General features: G+C 50.4%; 1 protein-coding gene across 2 annotated transcripts in view; it reads left to right on the plus strand.

Moving 5' to 3' along the window:
* The window catches only part of HDLBP (high density lipoprotein binding protein), a 43,241-nt gene extending 27,833 nt beyond the window's left edge, over positions 1-15,408 (plus strand). For both annotated transcript variants that reach the window (XM_064165651.1, XM_064165652.1), the window contains exons 11-28: positions 744-822; positions 1,472-1,611; positions 1,903-2,007; positions 2,555-2,668; positions 2,983-3,069; positions 3,623-3,754; positions 4,055-4,273; positions 4,958-5,179; positions 5,396-5,614; positions 6,311-6,449; positions 7,193-7,341; positions 8,070-8,180; positions 8,842-8,976; positions 9,545-9,688; positions 9,880-10,065; positions 11,696-11,812; positions 12,267-12,395; positions 13,024-15,408. In XM_064165651.1, coding sequence (XP_064021721.1) covers positions 744-822; positions 1,472-1,611; positions 1,903-2,007; positions 2,555-2,668; positions 2,983-3,069; positions 3,623-3,754; positions 4,055-4,273; positions 4,958-5,179; positions 5,396-5,614; positions 6,311-6,449; positions 7,193-7,341; positions 8,070-8,180; positions 8,842-8,976; positions 9,545-9,688; positions 9,880-10,065; positions 11,696-11,812; positions 12,267-12,395; positions 13,024-13,110 — 2,514 coding nt within the window. In that variant the 3' untranslated portion in view covers positions 13,111-15,408. The remainder of the gene's footprint in view (positions 1-743; positions 823-1,471; positions 1,612-1,902; positions 2,008-2,554; positions 2,669-2,982; positions 3,070-3,622; positions 3,755-4,054; positions 4,274-4,957; positions 5,180-5,395; positions 5,615-6,310; positions 6,450-7,192; positions 7,342-8,069; positions 8,181-8,841; positions 8,977-9,544; positions 9,689-9,879; positions 10,066-11,695; positions 11,813-12,266; positions 12,396-13,023) is intronic.
* Positions 15,409-16,035: the final 627 nt, after the last annotated feature.

The following is a 16,035-nucleotide window of genomic DNA, read 5'->3' on the forward strand; positions in this document are numbered from 1 at the left end:
CTTTTGAGTGTTTAACAAGCGTTCTGCAGCTGAACATGAGCCAGCAGTGTGCTCAGGTGGTGAAGAAGGCACCCTGGCCTCTATCAGCAGCAGTGCAGTCAGCAGGACCAGGGCAGTGATCGTCCCTGCAGTACACAGCACCAGTGGGGCCACACCTTGAGTGCTGGGTTCAGTTTTGTGCCCCTTGTGACAAGAAGGATGTTGAAGTGCTGGGGTGTATCCAGAGAAGGGCAACAAAGCTGGTGAAGGGTCTGGAGAACAGGTCTAAAAGGAGTGGCTGAGGGAACTGGGGTTTATTGTGGAGAAGAGGAGGCTGAGAAGAGACCTCATTGCTCTCTACAACTCCCTGAAAGGAGGTAGGAGTGAGATGGAGGTCGATCTCTTCTGCCTAGTATCAGGTGGTAGAATGAGAGGAAACAGCCTGAAATTGTGCCAGGGGAGGTTTAGACTGGATATTAGGAAAAAAATCTTTCCTGCAAGAGTGGTCAGGCATTGGAATAGGCTGCCCAGGGAGATGGTGGAGTCACCATCTCTGGATGTATTCAAGAAGTGTGAACATGACACTTTGGGGACATAGTTTTAATGGCCGTGGCGGTGTTGGGCTGATGGTTGCACTCAGTCATCTTCAAACTGTTTTCCAACCAAAACAATTCTATGATTCAAGCTTCAGTAGGCAGTTCCTAAGGGCATAACTGGGGAGGAGTGGTGAGCTGCCTTTCCTAGCCCTGTGCAATTCTTTCCAGATCAACCGGATGGATTATGCAGAAATCAACGTTGACCACAAATTCCACCGACACCTCATTGGCAAGAACGGAGCTAACAGTAAGTGGGAAGCCTTCCTAATCCCTCTTAGGCTCAGACTCCTTGTGCTTAGTAGATGATATCAAGGGCTCTGTAGTTCATCCCAGTGCACTGTCTTCATCACATTTCCTCTGCTTTTACTGAGTAATGTTGGTGCAAGGAGATAGATGGACAGTGAGGCTTTGGAGTGGTTTTAATATCTGAGTGCATCTTGGGAGGTGGAACAGTGGTGGGATTACTTTGCCATGTCCTGGAGGAAAATGATTTTTTTTTAGATGGAAAATTGTCAGGTTTGATTTGGGAGTTCTGATTGTTTGGTTTTTTTAAGTTGCTGTATGTGAATTGTGCTTTAAATTGGGGGTGGTAGGAATGTGCTTGCTGAGTTTCTCCTCAGAAAAGAATTTGGGATTAGAAACAAATTCTCTTCTGATCTAAATGTGTGCTGTCTGGGGAAGAAACAGTTGGCTCTGTAGATGCCACAGTGCTTATTTGTACAGGTTCTTGCGTGGCATAGATCTGCTCTCACTTAACTTTAGGGTGAAGAAGCACTTTCCCATTTCAATCCCACCCCACCAGCCCTTTCTCAGAGGCTGGTTTACTTCTTAAACAGCTTCTAAGCAGTGATAATCAAGGTACTTGCTTCCAAGTCACCACAGTCCTTGCCTTGAAGTTAACAGGATTAAGGACCTTTATAAGGTGTCTGTGCGCATTCCTCCGGACAACGAAAAGAGCAATCTGATCAGAATTGAAGGAGACCCACAGGGGGTCCAACAGGCCAAGAAAGAGCTGCTGGAGCTTGCTTCCCGTATGGTGAGTAGGACCTGATCTTTGGCAGACCACAGGGTTTTAGCTGTTATGTTCCCTTCTAACCTTCTAGTGCCCCTTGCCTGCTAAGCACGTGGATGTCATGACAAGTGGGAGTTCCTCTTCACAGATGTGTTCTGTTATTCCCTTGGATATCCCTCTCTGTCAACCTAGAATGACTATTGTCTAGAGGAGGAAAGTGGAACAATGCTGGCAAGTAAATGTCAGGCAGCAAACTGGTGAATAAAAAGTTCAGCTCTTCTGCTGAACACTCAATGCAAACTCTGTTCCTGTCAGGAAAATGAACGCACCAAGGACCTAATCATTGAGCAGAAATTCCACCGGACCATCATCGGCCAGAAGGGCGAGCGCATTCGGGAGATCCGGGAGAAGTTCCCAGAGGTAAGGCTCTGCAGGAGGTGAGGAAGGAGTATTTCCTACTGAAGAAGCAGACAAGTAGTTGCTGAAGTTCATAAATGTCATGGCTTTGTGTCTAATATGTGTAGGAAGAGTAGTTTTGGCCAGGGGCTGCGAATATGGTTACCCTTTTCCAAATGGAAAAGGAGATGTGCAGCATTTCCTCGAGGCCTGCCTGTGGCTGACACAGCAGTTCCTGCATTTGCTCGAGTTCATAGAATCATAGAATAGAATCATAGAATCAACCAGGTTGGAAGAGACCTCCAAGATCATCCAGTCCAACCTAGCACCCAGCCCTAGCCAGTCAACCAGACCACGGCACTGAGTGCCTCATCCAGTCTTTTCTTAAACACCTCCAGGGACGGTGCCTCCACCACCTCCCTGGGCAGCCCATTCCAATGCCAATCACTCTCTCTGGGAAGAACTTCTCCTAACATCCAGCCTATACTTCCCCTGACACAACTTGAGACTGTGTCCCCTTGTTCTGTTGCTGGTTGCCTGGGAGTTGACTGCACTTGTCCACCTCCTGCAGGTTATCATCAACTTCCCAGACCCTGCGCACAAGAGTGACATCGTCCAACTTAGAGGCCCCAAAAACGAGGTGGAGAAGTGCACCAAGTACATGCAAAAGATGGTGGCAGACCTGGTAAGGGGGACTTCGTTGTGCTGTTCTCTCCTGCATGCCTGGGTAGTAGTCCTGAAGTAGAGCAGACCTGTATTGGCTTAGGTAGGGCTGAAACGCCTCCTAGCAAGGGAGCTGTGGCCACTGTTGTGACTGGCTGGAGGTGCGGGGCGATACCTGTTATTTAAGGGCTATATGCTTGTTTTTGCTCATATCTCATATATAGAACTTCCTGGAGCCTAAGCCTACTGTCAGAAGCATGCTTTGGCAGTTCCTGGGACAGGACTTCACTTGTCATAACAGTGGAATTTTCAGATGTTCTCTCCTTTCTCCCTTAGGTTGAAAACAGTTTTTCTATTTCTGTCCCCATCTTCAAACAATTCCACAAGAACATTATAGGAAAAGGAGGTGCCAATATCAAGAAGGTGAGATGTCTTCCCTCTCTCCAGGCCTCATTATGGTCACTTACTGCTCTCTCCTGCTCATTGGTGACATCAGATCACAGAATAACAGGGGTTCGAAGTGACCTCAAAAGATCATAGAGTCCAAGAAGGAGACTCCACAACCATTCTGGGCAGCCTATTCCAGGGCTCTGTCACCTCCCAATGAAAAAGTTTTTCCTTATGTTCACGTGGAACTTCCTTTCCTCCAGCTTGCATCTGTTGCCCCTTGTCCTGTCACTGGATGTCACTGAGCCTGGCTCCATCCTCACAACACTTGCCCTTTACATCTGAATCAACATGAATGAGATCACTACTCAAGTCTCCTCCAAGCTAAAGAGACTCAGCCTGCCCCCATAAGAAAGATGTTCCACTCCCTTCAGCATCTTTGTGACTCTCTGCTGGACTCTTTCAAGCAGTTCCCTGAAGTCTGTCTTGAACTGAGGAGCCCGGAACTGGGCACAGTATAGATAACCTCCAAGAGCCTTATTCTGACATGGCACACCTCTGAGAACTCTTTTTTTTTTCCTTTTGCTAGATCCGTGAAGAAAGCAACACCAAAATTGATCTCCCAGCAGAGAACAGCAACTCGGAGACAATTGTTATCACAGGCAAGAGAGCCAACTGTGAGGCTGCTCGCCACAGAATTCTTGCCATCCAGAAGGAGCTGGTGAGTGAAACGTTTGGGCTGATGCAGATCAGGGGCTTTGAAAATGCTGCTAGCAGATGTCAGTACAGAAGTGCTTGCATGGGGGCAGAGTTGAGGGGACAGGGAGCAGGCAAATGTGAATGTCAGCCTGTGAGTGTGACAGCTCATGTCAAGAGTAGCCAGTCTCAAGCACCTCTGGTCAGGTGTTTATTACACACAACTTTGTGAAACTTCTAGTAATGAGGTGGTTAGAGGGTAAGCAGGGTGGGTGCAAACCCATTTTAGTAGCTTGGCTTACAGTCTGGCACTGTCTTCTCTTAGGCCAACATCACAGAGGTGGAGGTCTCTATTCCTTCCAAACTGCACAATTCCCTTATTGGCGCCAAAGGCCGCTTTATCCGCTCCATCATGGAGGAGTGTGGTGGAGTCCACATCCACTTCCCTACTGAGGGCTCTGGCAGTGACACAGTGACCATCAGGGGCCCAGCCCAGGATGTGGAGAAAGCCAAGAAACAGCTGCTGCACCTGGCAGAGGAGAAGGTGAGCCTTGTCTGCTAGGGGAAGGTGCAAACCAATTTGGCTCTCTGTTTCTTTTTGAGTATTGAGGTGATCCCCTTTGTCTGCTGGGAGGCCTCTGGCATCAGACAACCTGATCCTTTTTTGAGGGATTTCAGGCTTCCCTCACAAGGGAGATGTTCCACTCCTTTCAGCATCTTTGTGGCTCTGCAGTGGATCTTTCAAGCAGTTCTCTGAGGTCCTTCTTGAGCTAAGAGGCCCAGAGCTGGACACAGTGTTCCAGATGTAGCCTCAGCAAGGCAGACTAGAGAGGGGAAGGAAGAGAACCTCTCTTGACCTACTAACCACATCCCTTCTAATACACCCCAGGATGCCATTTGGGCTCCTTGCTGGCTCATAGTCAGTCCTTCTGACCACCAGGATCCCCAGGCCCCTTTCCTCTACACTGCTTTTCAACAAGTCTCCAACCTGTACTGGGGCAGGCCCTTGTCCCTTAGGGAAGTGTTTCCTGCTCACATTCTCACTGTCATGCTGAGTTAAGTTTTCAGCCTCCCGAACACTTTGGGGTCCCGTTTTCAGTGTAAGGCATCGTGTACCTGCTTGATTTTGACAGCGTGCTTCATCAACTTTGCTCTTGCAGCTCTGGGTGGGTGCAGGCAGCACCTTGTTGTTGATGTGCATTGTCTGTGTGTATCTGACTCCTTTCAGCAAACCAAGAGCTACACCGTGGACCTCCGTGCAAAGCCAGAGTATCACAAGTTCCTTATTGGTAAGGGTGGTGGCAACATCCGTAAGGTGCGTGACAACACTGGGGCCCGCATCATCTTCCCCACCTCTGAGGACAAAGATCAGGAGCTGATTACTATCATGGGAACTGAGGAGGCTGTCAAAGAGGCACAGAAGGAGTTAGAGGCCCTCATCAAGAATCTGGTATGAAATACTTCTACTTTCTCACCTGTCGCTCCAGCAAAATGTAATGAATCAGTGTAGAGGACCTCCTTGCCCTAAACCTGTCTGCTGCCCTTCATATGAGCCCACAAAGATCATCCTAACTTGTTGGGGGAAGTTGGAAACTGATTGCTGTTGAGTGCAGTGGAACTCATGCACCAAAGCAGGCAGGACTGACTGACTGTCATCTGCTGGCAGGATAACGTGGTTGAAGACTCCATGGTGGTGGACCCCAAGCACCACCGCCACTTTGTGATCCGGAGAGGGCAAGTCCTGCGTGAGATCGCAGATGAGTATGGCGGTGTGATGGTCAGCTTCCCCCGCTCTGGCACCCAGAGCGACAAGGTCACCCTCAAAGGAGCCAAGGACTGTGTGGAGGCAGCCAAGAAACGCATCCACGAGATCATTGAGGACCTGGTATGTCATAGGAAAACTGTTCCTTTTATATTTTGCTGTTCCAGCAGTGCCCTCCTTTGACCCCACTGTACAGGCAAGCTGTAAAGGAGCAAGTCTCACAGTAGTTTGGGGATTTGAAACTTTGCTGTCAACTTTAGAGTCTGCAGATGTCAGTTCCTGGCATGAGGAATGACAGCTGACTCAAAATGGCAATGCTGCAGGAAGCAGTTGCCTCCTTTGACTGTTCTTTGGTGTTTAGGAGTAGAAATTGGAGACCTTTGTTTGGTGTACTTCTAGACATTGAGTGAAACCTCCTTGTGCCTTTCCGTGCCTGGTACCGGGCAGTGATTGCTGTCTGTGCTGTTAATAATGGCTCTTGGAGGCAGCCAGTTGTGGACCCTGTTCTCTTCCCTTTCCCCTTTTATCTTTTTCCCTTCTTCTAATGTTTCTAAGCCTTCAGGGCAATTGAAAGCTTGAGCTTTGGACTCAGAAGCCTCTGACATCATGGGTTGGAGGCAGCCTTCATTAAGAGATCCTCTGCTAACTTCTCTGAGAGGAAAGGTTTTTAGGAAGCTTTCAGTTCTTCCCCCACTGGCAAGAGTTCCCTTTTCTAACTCCTCTCTATATCCATTATGGATTTCACCAAACACAAGCATCCTATTTACTGCTGTTTAAGAGGCTGCATCACAACAGAGCAACAATTCTGCTGTCTCACAGGAAGCTCAAGTGACAATTGAGTGCACCATCCCCCAAAAGTTCCACCGCTCCATTATGGGCCCCAAAGGATCCCGGATCCAGCAGATCACCAGGGACTATGGTGTCCAGATCAAATTTCCTGACAGGGAGGAAAATCCAGGTATGTCCATGGATGCATGTTCATGTGGTAGCTGGAGTGACCAAATGAATAGAGCATAGTGTGACCTACACTCCATACCAGTGGAGATGTTCTCTTAAAATCTATGGAGAACTGACCATAAGTGTTCCCTACAGTGTCCTTGAATCTGGGCTTAGCATCAACCTTGTCCCCTTTGGAAGAGGGGACACTTTGAGGAAGTAAAATGCAGACCTGGGGCATCTGAATGTGTTCTTGCCACAGGGTACAGGCAACACAAGGACCTGTACAAATGGTTCTGCAGATTTACCAAGGTCTCTCTGAGCTCTGCTGCTCTCCTTTGCTGGATGTACTGAATCCAGCACAGCTGGAACCTGTTGAGTACTCTGGCCAAGCCCGACCCTTCCTGCTCCAGCTTCCAGTGCTGTGCTAGTGAACATCTCTGAGAGAAGAGCTGACAGCCTCGCTTGTTGCCTCGCCTAAACAGAAGACTGCAGCTTCTGTTTCTGTAGTGCAACTGCAGATCCTTCCCCTATAGTCAGAGGCAGTGTCAGTGCTGTGCAGGGAGGTGTGAAGCAGAGTGTGTTGGTGTCCTGCACATGCCAGGTCAAGCCATGGCAAGCTGCCTGTGCTAGGAGTGGCCTCCTCCACAGCAGTCTGTAGTGTCTGGTCTCTTGTGGCAAAGTTCAGGCTGAGGACGTGGAGGGGGGCATGGTAAGCAAGGAGGGGGCTCTGTGCATTTGATGTGAGACTTTCCGTGTTGCCAGCCCCTGTTGCAGAGCCAGCTGTGCAGGAGAATGGTGAGGAAGGTGGGGAAGGCAAGGAGGGGAAGGATGTGGATCCCAGCTCCCCCAAGAAGTGTGATATCATCATCATCTCTGGGCGCAGGGAGAAGTGCGAGGCAGCCAAGGAGGCACTGCAGGTAGGTGGCTTTCTGAGCCCCTTAGTCCTCTCAGGTAGTGATGGCCTGAGGGAAGGAGTTCATTGCAGGCTTTATCATAGAATTGTTTTAGTGGATAGAAACCTCTTAAGATTATTGACTTCAACCTAAGACCACCATGGACATTAAAATATGTCCCAAAATGCCACGTCCACGCATTTCTTGAACACCTAGTGGGTGGTACTAAAAGCTGCTCAGTTAAGGTGGCATTCCAGTTGAACAACAATGCTAACTGTAGAGGTGATCTGTAGTGCTCAAGGGAAGTTCTCTGCTCTGTGATTTGATTGAGCTTGAATTACAGTGCCTGACCTTGAAATTGTTGGAGCTTGTAGGCAGCCCTGAGCTGCTTGCCACAAAAGCATGATGTGCTTGTTTCATGGCAAGCTCACCTCCACCTCTGTCACCATAAAAAGCTGGAAAGAGGAAGAATCTGATTTGAGGCTGAATCATTCTAGCTTTGGCCAACCTTGCCATGCTCCTTTGGTGATGTTTGGAAACCAAGGATATGAAACTAACCTGTTTCCAGAGGTTAGATTGCTCCTTTGGGAAAGATGCTTTTGACACTCCAGAGGTCATCTTGGTATTTGCAGCTCTTCTCTCTTCCTGTACAGTTTGTATCTAACAACATGTTCTTTTGGGCAAGAATGCAGCAGGCCAAAAGGCAAAAAAAGAAGTCTCTAAGTTGGTAAACTGTGCTCACTCACCTGCAGGCTTTGGTTCCTGTCACCATTGAGGTAGAAGTTCCCTTTGACCTTCACCGTTACATCATTGGCCAGAAAGGAAGTGGGATCCGCAAAATGATGGATGAGTTTGAAGTAAGTTGTTGCCCTTCTTCTGTCTTCTCCTCTGTCTTGGACAATCTGTAATGGCTGTGTTTTGTGGTGGTGGCAGTCAGTTGAGAGATGCTCAGGACTGTCATTGTTTGACCATGGACCATGTCAGGAGAAAAGGAGACTGTGTGATGTAGTCTCTGGCTCAGGCCTTGGCAGGGTTTCGTGCTGAAGCTGTATGATCGGTGTTGGTGCTGCTGAATGTTTCACGACTTGTTTGCTGCCTACAGGGATTCCTCATGAGTGTGAGTGTTGTTCTCCTGAGCCATGGGAAACAACTCTGCTGTGCTTCCCTCTTTGGGAGAGTGCCCCAGAAGCCCACAAGGATTCTTGGGGCTGCTGCAGGCTGCCTGCAGGCAGTGCTACTGAATGTGTATTTGCTTCCTAGCCTCTCCAGGCTGGCACGGGCACTGCTGAGTGCTGAAACAACCTGATAATGGTTGAAGAAGCAAGGTTCTATACCATCTAGACCTGATCCCAAACAATTGAGTGTAGGTGGTCCTGCTTGAGCAGTGGGGTTGGACCAGATGACCACCAGAGCAGTCTGTTTGGAATCTGGCCTTAGTGGGGAAGATCCACGAGATGCCAGCCTGCAGTGATGGGCACTACAAGTGGTACAAAACCATAACCACTGCTTGTTTCTCAGGTGAACATCCAGGTCCCTGCTCCTGAGCTGCAGTCAGATATCATCACTATCACTGGGCTGGCTGCCAACCTGGACCGTGCCAAGGCTGGGCTGCTGGAAAGAGTGAAGGAACTGCAAGCTGAGCAAGAGGATCGGGTAAGGCCTGTGCCTGTCCTTCCCTCCTGCCAAACAAGGCTTCCACCTCTGGGTGTCCTTTCAGAAAGTGCATGGACTCCTGGCACTCCTCACCTTTTAAGAGCACTCTTAGGTGCTGTGCAGGGGTAGAGTGCTTGTAAGTTTTAGCAAGAACTGACAGGAAGGTTTGGGATTCTGCTTTGGATAGCTTTGGACTGTTAGAGGCTCTGTCATGCTTTCATATGCCTTCAAGAGATGGCAGGGTGGGAACCTCACTGTGCTAGGAATCTTCCTGTGCCTAATTTTATTGAATCCCTGTCCCAGCTCTGAAGAAATAGATGAAGTGTGAGTTGAGATAGTTGTTTGCTACGTGTAGTTCCCTGCTGAACTTGGTGAAAGCTCAAGGCTCCAGCAAATAGTTGTGTTGGATGCTCTTGTATAGTCACGAACGCTCAAGTATGACCCTGCAGAATTTGTTCCAAGCATCTCAAATGCCAGAAGGAAACGCTGGGACGTAGATGGACACTCCTGGACCAGCTGTGATGTGTTCCCTGCTCTGGTGTATCTGACTCTGCTTCTCCTGTTCCAGGCCTTGCGAAGCTTCAAGCTGACAGTCACTGTGGATCCCAAGTATCACCCTAAAATTATTGGGCGGAAGGGAGCAGTGATCACCCAGATACGCACAGAGCACGAAGTCAACATCCAGTTCCCTGATAAGGACGATGAAAACCAGGTGAGAGGTTGAAATGCAGTGTAAAGAGGGCTGCTGATTCTCTGTGAGCATAGGAAGCAGAGCATATTCTCTAGGGCTCTGAACTCCCTCTGTTGCCTTTGGGTAAAGTGAAGGGTAAAAGAGATGAGCAAGGAGGAGGTTTGCTCAGCTGCATACCAGCCTGGTCTCTTTCACACTTCCCTGTACCCCAGGCCCAAGACCAGATCACCATCACTGGCTATGAAAAGAATGCTGAGGCTGCTCGGGATGCTATCATGAAGATTGTTGGCGAGCTGGAGCAGATGGTCTCTGAGGATGTGACCCTGGACCATCGTGTTCACGCACGCATCATCGGCGCACGCGGGAAAGCCATCCGCAAAATCATGGACGAGTTCAAGGTGAGTGCTGGGCTGATGTGGCACAACTTGGGCTGGGTCTGGTTGGCACTGCTGCTGCTTGCTCATGTGCTGAGAGCTTGGTAGCAGCTTGGTGCAAAGGGCTGAATTTTGGAGTGTCAGGCTCTTGTGGTCTTTGGATCTTATTCCAGTTGAGTGTCTCCATCTGGATCAGATGCAAAGGAAAAGCCAGCGCTGTCCTGCTGGCCTCCAGCTCTGCCCCTCTGTGCAACCCTTTTAGTGGGTCTCTTGCAGACAGGGTCCTGTGTGATCTTTGAAGAGAGGACATGGCTATGTCAGCTACTCCAGTTACTGCAAGTGGACAGCCAGGTCTCTTGCTGGGGGCTCTGGAAGGAAACTGTACTCAGGCACCCCTCAGCTTGAGCTTAACTCAAGGAAATACTCTGGACCCTGGAGGCATTCAAGACCAGACTTAATATGGTCCTGGGCAGCCTGTTGTAGTTGGAGGTGTCTCTGCTGACTGCAGGGGGATTGGACAAACTGACTTTTAATGGTCCCTTCCAACCTGATGCAATCTGTGAATCTGGATTTATTAGTTTCTCGAGGCCACTGTTGATTCCCTTGACCTTGGGAATCATGATGCACTCTCAGGTTTTCAAAAGTGACAATGTTTGACAAACTTTGACTCTGGGCAGGGCACCTTTGGGGACCTGTTGGCTGGCTGTTGTTGAAATGAGCTGTTCCTAAATGAGCTGCCTTAGGTTTTGGTCCTGTTTTATGTGGCTTCCTTGCTCCCATCTGGAAGGTGAGCTGTGAGAGAGTTCAGTGGCTGTGTGCAGGTAGTGCACTAAGCCAGCTCCATATAGTAGTTGTCAACCAGGAACATTCTTATCTGTGGAGGAAACAAAGCTTAGTGTGCTTCATGCTCATGGATTGGTGGTGAAATGGCTTGCAGCAGTGTGAGAACACCTTATGGAGTAATAGAACTGCTTTGGTTGTAAAACACCTTGAAAATCATTGAATCCAACTCAACACCACTATGGCCATTAAGCCACGTCCACATGTTTCTTGAACTTCCCTAGGGATGGTGACTCCAGCACCTCCCTGGGCAGCCTGTTCCAATCACTGAGCGCTCTTGTAAGCAAAGAAACTTTTCCTAATTTCCAATCTAGCCCTCCTCTGGCACAATTTCAGGGCATTTCCTCTTGTTATGTCACCTGATATTAGGGAGAAAAGATTGACCTTCACTTCACTCCAACTTCCTTTCAGGGAGCTGTAGAGAGCCAGGCCTCCCCTCAGCCTCCTTTTCTTCTGACTAAACAACTCCTCTTCAGATCCTTTGCCAGCTTCACTGCCCTTCTCTGGGCTTGCTTCAGCACCTTAGTGTCCTTGTAGTGAGGGGCCCAAAACTGAACCCAGTACTCAAGGTGTGGCCTCGCTAGTGCTGAGAACAGGAAGAGATCACTGCCCTGGTCCTGCTGGCCACACTGTTGCTGATCAGTGTCAGGAGGCAGGTGGCCTTCTTGGCCACCTGGGCACAGACTCTCTCCTTGGAGAAACAGACTTGTGGCAGTTGAACAGATCAGGGCTTTTCTGTTCTGTCAATCTAACGAGAAGGGTGAAGGGGAGCCAGTGATTTTTCAGATCTAAGTCGTGGTCTCTTGCATTGCAGGTGGATATTCGCTTTCCCCAGAGTGGAGCTCCTGACCCCAACTGTGTGACTGTGACAGGACTCCCTGAGAACGTGGAAGAAGCTATTGATCACATTCTCAACTTGGAGGAGGAATATGTAAGTGTTCAGCAGGGGCTTAGCAAGGATTTCCTCTGCCACAGAGCTGAATGTCTGAATTATCTCCATGTATCTCCTCTGCCACTGCATGAGAGAACTCAAGCCCTGTGCAGGTGGCAGTTGGCCCTCATCTACAGCTGTCCCTCAGTCCAAGTGGGCACTGAGTGCCAGGCTGTGCTCTGCAAAACAGTGTAAGGGCTGGCTCTGCTGTCCAGGAAAGGACAGTGAGAATGCTGGGATCCCAGCAGCATGTGCACCTACTTGCCTTGCTACAGCTTGCATCACTTAGGGGTTGGTGGCCCTCAGACTAGTGCAGAAGCACTGTGTTTGGTCTTTGTAGGATGGAGTGGTGACCTTGGATGGGTTGCAGCATGGTGAGGGGAGGGGACTGGCTACTGTTATAACTTTTGGAAGAGCTGTCAAGATCCCCCTGCTAACTAGATTGTCACTGCAGCTTGCAGATGTAGTGGATAATGAGGCAATGCAGGTGTACATGAAACCCTCTTCACACGAAGAGTCCAAGGCTCCATCCAAGGGCTTTGTGGTGAGAGATGCTCCCTGGGCCACTGTCAACAACGATAAGGTGAGTGCTGCTTCTGCTACAAGCCTGCCAAGGACTTACTTTGAGGTCTGTCCCTCCTATCTCTGCTGGGAGCACTGAGCACCCTCCCTGCTGTGGTGACAGAGAGAGCAGTGAAGGGCCCTCCTGCTCCTTGTGGTCTGTGCAAGCTGAGAGCAGGCCTGAGCTCTGTCTCTCCGTCTCCTGAAGCTGTCTCTCTCTTCTCACTCAGCCTGACTTATGGAGCTGCTGGGCAATGGGGGACCTTTACCAGAAAGTGTCTTGCCAGGTCCTGTTTGTTTTAGCAGTAGGGATGTGGCCTCAGAACTCAGGACTCTTTTGAAGCACAGAACTGGCTCAGTGTTTGCAACTGCAATCAAGCTGGGAGCTGCCACAGTGCTGCTGTGGGACTGGCCTGCCCTTGCTCCTCCCCACTGAGTTGCTGAGGTTGGGCCTTTGGAGCCCTCAATCCACCTGCCATTTGGCTCCGATCTGCACACTGCTAAATGTCCTCTCTAGGTGGCTTGGCTGTCTGCTGCCCAAAGGACACAATGATCACTTTCAGCACCTGCCCCTTAACTCTGCTGGTAGGGCGCTAGAAACGCTGCACTCCGTGCAGGAGCTTAACTTGTTCCCTTTTTGTTTGCTCTAGGCCCCTGACATGAGCAGTTCTGAAGACTTCCCCAGCTTTGGGGCTCAAGTGGCCCCCAAGACTCTTCCCTGGGGACCCAAACGATAATGACCTGGAAGCAGAAACTCCTCCAGCCCGCTGACCTGACACTAACCTGCCACAAATACTTCTGTCTGAAATCTGACCCAGCGGCTGGAGCAGAAGTCACTTGCCCCAAGAGGTCTCCTAATGGTGTCTGGAGTGCTAGACCCCATCCTGCTCCCCTCAGCTATCACTGTGGCTAGGACCCACCCTCATCTCTTGATAGATATTCTTTCCTCCTTTGGAACAAGACTTCCAGTCAGATTCAAACACTAAATGTGTGTGTTTTTGTTAGAAACTTCATAATTGACTCAAAGTGGCTAAGATTTGCAGCTCCCCAAGCGCTGGCAGAGCAATCTGCTCTCTTGAGCATGTCTTACTAGGCATTCTCGCCTTCATTAGGAGACCTCCTTTACTGTGGCTAGGAATCTACTTCCTGTCTCATGACCTCAGGAAATAAATTTCCTTGACTTTCTAAAGCCAAAACGTTTGCCCTCTTTCCTTTGTGTTTATCCCAGGCCTTGCCTTACCTTACCTTTGTAGTGTGCAATCAACTTTTTTTTTTCCCCTTTTAACTGCCAAACGTTCATTTAATGCTGACTGTGGGGAGAAGTTGAGATAATCTTAAAGGTCAGACATGTGCTTTTTAAAGGAACAAACCCCTCAGTAGGCTTTAGAGGCAGCAGAGGTGGAAGGGGCTGGAACAGCATCTGGCTGCTCTGGTCAAGGAGACAGCGGCAAGTGCAGCGCGTGGGGAGCGTGCCCCTGGTGCCCATGAGGCTTCCCGCGCGTGATGGCAGAGCCCCGCTAGCTGCCACCTTGCCTTGGTCAGCCTTCCCAGCAGCCAGCAGTGTGAGCAGGCAGCCGAGCCAGCAGCTCACAACGGTACTGGATGGGACAGGTTTGGCTCACCAAAGCTGCTGCAGTGGCATGGCCCAGGAGAAGCTGGTGGGAAGCACAACCTTGAGAAGCTGCAGTCGTCTGCTAGCACTGCAGCACCTAGAGGTGAGCGGCAGGGACGCCTCTTGCCGCTGCCTTCTTTCTACCTCAAAAGTCAGTAGGATGGCAGCCTCTCAGTGTAAGTGGGTAAGCAGCTGTTCCAGCTCTTGCCCTGGCATGCAGAGCAGAAGACTGGAGGAGAAGCAGGAGGAGCCTTTTGACTCGGAGTGGCTCCTCTGGAGGCAAGCTGAGCATGCTGATGAAGAGGCAGGCTGTCAGTCAGAAACCTGGGGCTGTTTGCTGAGCTATACCAGTGCCAGCCCCAAGGCCATAGGTGCAGCCTTGCCCCTAGCTGCAGGGCTTGTGAGTCAGGTTTCTGCTCTGGTGGCACTGAGTGGCACTCAAGGCCTGGGGCATTGAGCCCTCCCTGAAGCCTCCATCCATCCTATGGGCAGTAGAGGGTGATCTGTGTTCTGTCCTCTGGGCCACTTGCACCTAGACCCTGCCACCGCTTGCTCAAAGGGAGCTGTGTGTCCAAGCTCCTCCAGCCACGTCTTTGTGGAACGAGGCAGGGAGCATGGGGTCTCTGTTTCCTCCTGTCCCTGCCTCAGTCCTACAGAGACCAACAGTCTGAGCTGTTGGTTATCCCAGCTTCTTCAGCTGTTGGACAAGCCCGAGGCACTCCTCCTTAGTGCTGCTAAGGAGCAAAGGCCCAGACCTCCGGCAAACTGAGCCCAGTGTTCTTGCCTCTCCCTCTCTCTGGCAGGCCTAACAGGCCACTGCTTCTCCTTCCTGCACCAGCTCTCCTTGGAAGAGGCTGCTGTGCAGAAGTTGAACCAAAAGCTCACAGTGTGCTCCTTAAGTTTGAGAAATGACTGAAGCTAACCAGGGCGTGTTGCAGGGCAGGGTGGCCTTGCCTCCTGCAGGGGAGACAGAGTGGGTCAGACAGAACTAGGGTGACACCTTCCCATCTGTGTCTGTTACAAATTGATGGTCCCCATAGTTTAGGTCTGTCCTACATCACCAAGCCTATCGCCCCCTTCTTCCTCTTTATGCCCCCCCAAGCTCTCCCCAGTTGCACAGCTAGGCTTGAGTTACATTTGGGGCACCACCCTCTGGGCTCGTGCCCCATAGCCCGACCCTCCACTCTAAAGAAGGTCATGAAGTGATTGTACCTAGTACTGTCCCCCCCAGCACCCTCCTTCTGCAGCAGACTGTGGCATGTGTCCATTTCCTCTTTGACGTCTTCCATATTGTACGTTTCCATAGCAATGATCCCTTGGCCTTAACTTTGGAATCTGGAGACTATATGCAAACATGTAAAAAGGCTCATGAGTATGGATGACACTGGAATTTTATAGATTCTAAAATAAAACCTGAAACAGCTTGGAGTGTCATGGATATTATTTCTGGTGGTGTCTCAAGAGCCAAGGCAGCCCTTGCTTGGCCAGGCTTTGCCCCTCGCAGGAGTTCCAGCCTGTGTGCATGAGCCTCTGCTGCAGTCACATCCCTCTTGTGTTGGGAGCCCCAGAGCTGGACACAGTACTCTAGGTGAGGTCTCACCAGAGCAGAACAGAGGGACAGAATCACCTCTCTTCCTCTGCTGGCCACGCTTCCTTTGATGCAGCCCAGGATGCCATTGGCCTTCTGGGCTGCATGTGCCCATTGCTGGCTCCTGTCCAGCTTCTCATCCAGCAGCACCCCCAAGTCCCTTTCTGCAAGGCTGCTCTTAAGGGCTGCTGTGCAAGGCCACCAGCAGCAGCTAAAGACAGAAACGAGGACGACTGAAGGGCTGTGCTCCTTCTCCTCCATCCACGACAGGGACACTTTCCATGGTGAGAATTGCCCCTTCAGTACAGGGCTGGCCTCATGCTGCATTTCAGCTCTGCAGCAGAGCACCTGCACAGCTTTGTGTCCCCAGCTGTGTCGCCTGCTGCCCAGGATTTGCTAAGCTGAGCTCACCTTGGAATTGGTGTGTTTAGCACCAGCAGTCCCCACCCTGCTGCATCTGCC

The sequence above is a fragment of the Pogoniulus pusillus genome, chromosome 26 (assembly GCF_015220805.1).
Source record: "Pogoniulus pusillus isolate bPogPus1 chromosome 26, bPogPus1.pri, whole genome shotgun sequence".
NCBI classification, from domain to species: Eukaryota; Metazoa; Chordata; class Aves; order Piciformes; family Lybiidae; genus Pogoniulus; species Pogoniulus pusillus.